This window comes from Paramisgurnus dabryanus, chromosome 23 (assembly GCF_030506205.2).
Source record: "Paramisgurnus dabryanus chromosome 23, PD_genome_1.1, whole genome shotgun sequence".
Lineage (NCBI taxonomy): Eukaryota > Metazoa > Chordata > Actinopteri > Cypriniformes > Cobitidae > Paramisgurnus > Paramisgurnus dabryanus.
In genome coordinates, this window is record NC_133359.1 from 23,727,572 (window position 1) to 23,734,891 (window position 7,320).

The following is a 7,320-nucleotide window of genomic DNA, read 5'->3' on the forward strand; positions in this document are numbered from 1 at the left end:
CAGACGGATGATCTTACTGTGTTTAGCAGCTTATAGATAATGATGACTGTGCTCTGTGTTTTGTACAGAGATGTCCTGTCTAATGGAAGCTCTCCAGGACAAGCGTGTGAGACTGCAACCGGAGTGTAAGAAGAGATTACAGGACCGAATCGACATGTGGAGCTACGCTGCCAAGGTGAACACACCAAAAACCAACCTCCTTTCCAGCCTCTCGTATTTTAACTCATTCCCCGCCATTGACGGGTTATCTCGTAATTTAAGACTGAAAAACGTGTTCCTGATGAGTTTTCATATTAATCTGTAATATCATGATTATCCACTAGATACCCACTCTTACACAATTTATAAAAAACTGAAGCAAAAAATTATTAATTTTACACTCCGTGTATGTTTTGATAATCGTTCTGAATCTGATCTCTAACAAAATTCCTTCACAAAAATGCATTTATTTAAGCTTTTTGCAAAAAAAAAAATTATTTTTGAAGAAAAATACCCATATTTGGGAGATTATAGACCGTTTCAGCAGTAACAACATAAACAAGCGGCTGTCGCGGTCCGCACGTAACTTCCGGTAAACTCCGCTAAGAATAAATAACAACAAAGTACTTTAAACGTAGTTTATTTATATAACAAGCAAAAAAACAACCCATAGATAATCTAGGAAACCAAAACATTTGTTATTTTCGAGGAGGCATTCGTTCAAGAGATCAGTTTAGAAACTAGTCCATTAAAAAAACGAAACCGGAAGTAAGGTTTGGATCCAGACGTGTATCATGTGCGTCTGATGAAACCGTCTATAAGCAGAGGAAAAAATAAAATATGAAACGTTCTTTCGCAGGTTTTTTTATTGTTTGTTTGAAAGCAGAGGGTCTGTTCTTTCATTTGCTATATTTGTATGTTTTATTATTTTTAAAAGAAATTTGTCCTGGAATGCATTTTGTGAAAATCACGAAAAAATATTGGCGTAAATATTGAAAAAAATGGCATGCAACTTTTCAAAAAAAGGCTGGCAGGGAATGAGTTAAGGCTAGGGCTGTCAAACGATTAATCGCAATTAATCAAATACAAAATACAAGTTTGTTTTTTCATAATGTTTGTGCACTGTGTGTAATTATTTTGTATTTATTTAAATACACACACATGCTTGTATTTATATTTGTTTATATTTTATATGTATATTTTTATATAGATTTTGATTTTCATGTATTTTATATTATACATGTATACATATATAATATACAGAAATACAATATTTCTAAAATTTATACATGTATGTGTGTATTTATATATACTTAATAATTACACACAATACACACACAAATATATTATGCAAAAACTTTTATTTTGTATGCAATTAATCGCGATTAGTCTTTTGACAGCCCTAATTTATTAAACCGGTAATTGCTGTTCTTATGAAACAGGAGTGTTTGTTTACCGCTTGTAAAAAATTTTGGATTGTTTTTACAAACTATTCACACAAATTTAAATTTTTCATAAATTAAATGACGTTTACGCAGTAGTTATTTTTTTTTATACATATTTCTTCTGCTTGTTTCAGCATAATTTTTACTTTTTGTTGTCGGCACATTGATAAATTAATGTCGTAGCTAATTGTCAACTACGTTCCGACTATCAAAAAGTATTTTTAGAGGAAATTAATTTTAAACATCTTTTCTAGTCTTTCTTTATTTAATTACACTTTATTCTCGCCATAAATATAGCCTTAGAAGCTGGTATGGCGTTTAAAAGAAAGAAACAAAAAGTATTTTCTGCGTATTTTTTTAGATAACCGTTTTTATTTGTTCTGCCATATTTGTATCATAGCATTTTATGTCTATATAATCATGCTATCGACATGCAGGTACAAATATTTAACGCCATTTTTTTCTGATGTGTTTGTAATCTATCTAACAGGTAGCACCAGCCGATGGTTTCTCTGATCTGGCCGGGCAGGTTTTAACTTCCCCCGCCAAGACCTACATCTTAAGCATGCTGTCGATGAGCGTGCTCCTGCTTTTCTTCATGGGTCTGCTGTGCGGTCGCATTACCAAACGCGTGACGCAGGAGTTGAAGGACAGGTAGAAAGGGGGGTGACGCGCAGGGGCGCTGCCTCGGCTCCCCCTGCAGGGCATACGGCCCATCACACGCCATTCCCCGTCCTGGGCCGGGGAAGGACACTGGGGTCGATAAAGCGAACTTGACGGACGGGGGCGGGTGTTAAGACTCGTGCTGTGTGTGTGCATTTTCGTGGTACCGCCGACGGCCACAATGGGACCCAGTTTTAATTGCTACACACACTCTTATTTGTTTTTCCCTGACTGTGCTTGTCCTTCGTCATCGCCTGCTTCTCTACGAATAGATCTGCCTGCTGCGGACCCGGCGAGCATCTTTTCTGCTGAACGCATCTGTGTGCTCACAAAGACTTGATTTGCTTTTTCCCTAAATGATTTTATTTATTGTTGACGCTTTGCTGTTTTGGATTGAGGTAGCGGGAGTTTTGTGTCATTTCATGAAATTCGTTTTTTCTTTATTGCTCGCGGGACGTGTGCACAGGCAGCGGGTTGTCACGACCTTTAACATACACGTTTAGGAAACAGCCAGTTACTGAAGATGTGCTTGTTGACAATGATTGAATGGATGTGCGTTTGTGCCTTTCTGCCCGTCCGAGTGAGAGGATTAATTTGTGTGTCTGATTTAGGGGTGTTTTTGTTGTTTCATCATGGGCTTTTTCTATTTCGTCATGTAATTGGGAACATTTTTAACCAATATTTCTTTGCATAAGGGGTTTAATTTGGTTGGTTTTGAAGGACTGTTTCTTGGGTGGCTATGGCGTCAACTCCAAATTGTTTCTCCATTTTCATAGTGCCATGTTATCAGACCTCTTCACTTTGATATCTGTGAATGAAATCTGTGATTCGCTCGTGTCTTTATCATCACAGGTGTTCATTTACTTGTTTTTTTATATGTTCTCATAATGCCTTTTATATCATTGGAGGTCAAGATCACATCACATCATAAGGGCAACTGTCAGTTTTAAACACTCCATGATTCATTGCGGTTTCGAAATAAGCTTTTCTTCACAGTTGGTCTGTATTTTCTGTGGTTTTAAATGTTTTAAAAATCATTATTACTACAGTCTGAAGCTAATTTTTCTCAAACTTTAAAGAGTTAAACACTATCTTGCAGAGTTATGGTCTGTTAAGAGCTGTTAAATCTCAAACCCATCCAATCTATTGTTAACCAAGTTTCTTCTTTATTTGATTTATACCTTTTTTTATTATTTTCCCCAATCATTTCCTCATACCCTTGAATCAATAATGTCACTGAACCTCTGCATCCCTGCCTTTGCAATTAATTTTCGCTTTTGCGTTGCTCTGTTTGTATGCTTTTGTACAAAAATGACATTAAAGTGGACTTTGGTTATAGTGTTCGTGCATCCAAGCTGTGCATTAATAATTCATGATGCTGTTTAAGAGGGGGCGGGGCATCTGTACTGTAAATAGCTGTTAATATTTTATCAGAGGTTTGTGGGTAAGACGACAACTCGGCCTTAACTTTCGACATGTTGTTCTTTTCTTCTTTGCAGAAATCTTGGTCAGCCATGGTTTGAGCCCTTAGACACGAACAGGAAAGGATACGATCTTATTTACTAACATATAAAAATCATTCAAATTCACTAATTTGGTGTCTGCTTAAATTACTTCTGGGCCCATAAAATGTTTCATGTTAGCCCGTGTTATTGAATGTATCCTCATTTGGAAAATCTTGGATCCATACATAGTGTGTGTGATGTGCTTGTATACTTCATATGCTCTCATTGCTCTTATATACCCGCTTGACTCTGTGATCAGGGTTTCTGGCAAAGATACATTTTGAAGAAATCCTTCATGTTTCTCGTTTTAAGCTATAAATCAGTACAGCTTTCCCCTTCACTCTTATTTTTCTGCATAAACTGATTCTTAGACATCCACTGTGCTTGTGTACACTGTAGTCCTGTTGGTACAAATGACTTAAACTGGTATTTTTAGATATAAACATATTTCGGTCACAAGATTAGTATTCGACCAAGCCCACAAATAATGTCTTCCTCGCAGAAATGTTCTGTTTGTGTATAAATAAAAGCGCACAACCCATTGAGTAGTTTGTATTAATTATAAAAATGCAATGCAGTTTCTATAACCTGATGCAGTCCAGGTTTGCAGCTGTGAGGTTGACTGAATGAAACTTGGCAAAATTTTTGGACTAGTTAACTACCACCAGAGAAACTTCAATATGTGTGTCATGCTCATTCACAACCACTGCTTTGTGTTTGTCAAGTCAACCTGTCAATGATGATAAATGACATTGATTAATTGTTTTTGTTTTTTTTCAGTGTACAAATTTATTATGAGAAGTATTTTCCTCAAATCCGATTAAACAATGTACTATACAGATATGAGATAACTCTGCTTTACTTTTGTCTTTACTTTTCTTTTGCTTTTGTTTGATTGTAAGTTGAATTGGACCGTTGTTAATAAAATTGATCTAATGGTTTGTATCTGCTGTACATTTTTTTTCTCATGCTTTAACTTATAAACGACTGTATTTCAATCACAATTTGGGTTTTGGGATTTTTTTGGCACCTTCCACAATATGCACCTTAAAGGTGCATTGTGTAACTTTAAGAATGATCTTTTGATTGAAATGCAATATAATATACAAAACTTTATTATCAGTGGTGTATAAAGACCTTACATAATGAACCGTATTGTTTTCATGAGACGTTTTATCTCCATACACCGTGAGTCTCCTTAAATGGAAGTTGCCGTTATGTTACTACAGTAGCCTTAAATGGATAAACTGCTCTACAGAGGGCGTTTCCTCCCCTATACATGTATGTTGTCCTGGAAGACGACATGTTTGTCCTGTGGCGACAACCATATGCGTTTTGAAATTGAGGGATGAGCTGTTGGTTGCAATTCACAATCTTACCACTAGACAGCTCAAATTTACATACACCGCCTTTAAAGAGTTTTTTTGTTATTAAAGCAACACTATGCAGTTTTTTAACCTTTAAATAATGTTTCTAAAATTATTTCAGTGATAGAACAACTTTTAACTGGACAATTTGTACTGTTGCTGCAACCTGAGCAGCCTCCTAGCTGCTACAAGCACACTCTAAAAAGTGGCGGTGGAGGGTAGAGCACACAGCCCCGCCCCTCCCCCTGTCTGCAGAAGAGTGTCTGATACCAGGCACTGTTGCACTTTTCAACCACATGGGGGAGCTGTAAGTCATTTTTACATGGAAACTACATAGTGTTGCTTTAAGAAATTATTAATTAATGATTGTAAAATTGACATAACATGAGCTGTTTGTTCTGTCAGCGTGGGTAACAGGATTGGAAATTTAAATTAATTTGATACAAATACAATGAATCAGTGAAGTAGAGACCACCTTAAAGACCAGATGTTAATTATAATGTTAAACTAAATATAACAATGTTTCAATCATTGGATACAGTTGAGAAGGTCAAGATCTTTGGGTGTGATAGGCCAAACTCATCATCTTAAAGAGCACCAATTATCCGATTCAAGTTTTTACATTTTCTTTAGTATTTAAGTGTGTATTAGTACATGTTAACAATATGCAAGTGGCACAAATCCCAAAGTTAACGATGACACAAGTTATCGTCTCTTAACATAAATCTCTTCTTTCTTGGACTACAACAAACACATGGATTGTAGGCAACAGTTTACTTCCTGGGATTGATGATGTAGACAAGACCGACATTATCATAATTCCTCCCGCTTTGGACTATGAGCGTCACATTTCCGGCAGAGGTAGAGGTATTCAGGCCCATCGCAATGTACAGATTAGCTGGCCAATCAGGGACACAGAGCAGGGCTCGAAAGTGCGACCTAATTTCTCAATGGTGCGACTTAAAAAAATACCAGGTTGCACTGGTGCGCACATGGTCCAGATCTACGTGTGTGCAATCTGGTCAGACAGAGAGAGGCGAGTAGCCTTGGTCTGTCAGATAAACAGTGGATGTAGCCGCGGATTATTCTGTATTAAACCACCATGGGCGCTAAACTTGCGGTGTTAAAGGGACAGTTCACCCAAAAATGAAAATTCTGTCATCGTTAACTCTCCCTCATTTTGTTACAAACCTGTATACATTTCTTTGTTCTGATGAACACGAAGCAAGATATCTTTTTTTGTGCTGGTGCACCTAAGAAAAATTTTAGGCGCACCAGTGCAAAAGTTAGTGTAGAGCCCTGCAGAGCTTTTCAAATCTGTGCATTTCAGGAAGAGAGTAAAATCAAAGAGAGGAAAAGCCACAAAAATGTACTGTATGTGAAAAATAATGTGATTACCATAAACCATGCAAACACATTTTATTATACCAAATACACAAAATAATGTTGTTTTTGTCAATGAAATGGGTACTCTTTAAAGAGAGAGTTCACCCAAAAATGAAAATCCTTTAATCAATTATTCACCGTCATGTTGTTTTAAACCTGTATGGGTTTCTTTATTCTGTTAAACACAGTAGATATTTTGATAAATTATGGTAACCTTTCAGTGGCCATTCACTTCCATAGTATTTGTTTTTTATAAAAATATTTACTTTTGTGTTAAAGAAACTCATGCAGAGGGGAGGAGATTTGCATTTTTACTAAAGATTATGAGGGCACATTAAAGGGATAGTTCAACCAAAAATGATATTAAACCCATGATTTACTCGCCCCCAAGCTTTCTGAGTAGCATATGTCCATCGTTTTTCAGACGAACACATTTTTGGATATTTTAGAAAATGTTTTCGATCTTTCAGTTGATTAAATGTAATGTTCAGGGGTCCACGACCTTCAAGTCCGGCTCCAGGATGATAAACAAAGGTCTTTTGAGGGTAATCTGCGCGGTGTTGTTGTAGAAATATCCATATTTAAAACTTTATTAACGAAAATAAATACCTTCCGGTAGCGCCGCCATCTTAGACTCCTCTGTATTCAGGAGAGAGTATTAGCGTAGTGTACGCACTTTTCTTAGTGACGTATGACAAATTCGGAGGGGGGGCACAGAGCAGCAGCAGAGTAGCCTCCGTACGCTGTGTACGCTCTCATCTTGAATGCGAACGCGACTAAGATGGCGGCGCTACCGGAAGGTAGTTATTTACGTTAATAAAGTTTTAAATATGGATATTTTTACAACAACACCGCGCGGATTACCCTCAGAAGACCTTTGTTTATCATCCTGGAGCCGTTTGACTTTAATTTGTGAAGGATGGACGCACTTTTTTTGGACTTAAAGGACGTGGACCCCGTAACATTACATTTAAT

At 36.8% G+C, this 7,320-nt stretch overlaps 1 protein-coding gene across 2 annotated transcripts in view; it reads left to right on the forward strand.

Annotated features, from left to right (window-relative positions):
• Positions 1 to 4,537, forward strand: part of glg1a (golgi glycoprotein 1a) — a 37,293-nt gene extending 32,756 nt beyond the window's left edge. For both annotated transcript variants that reach the window (XM_065291307.2, XM_065291309.2), the window contains 3 exons: positions 69 to 175; positions 1,915 to 2,078; positions 3,587 to 4,537. In XM_065291307.2, coding sequence (XP_065147379.1) covers positions 69 to 175; positions 1,915 to 2,078; positions 3,587 to 3,653 — 338 coding nt within the window. In that variant the 3' untranslated portion in view covers positions 3,654 to 4,537. The remainder of the gene's footprint in view (positions 1 to 68; positions 176 to 1,914; positions 2,079 to 3,586) is intronic.
• The last annotated feature ends 2,783 nt before the right edge of the window (positions 4,538 to 7,320 follow it).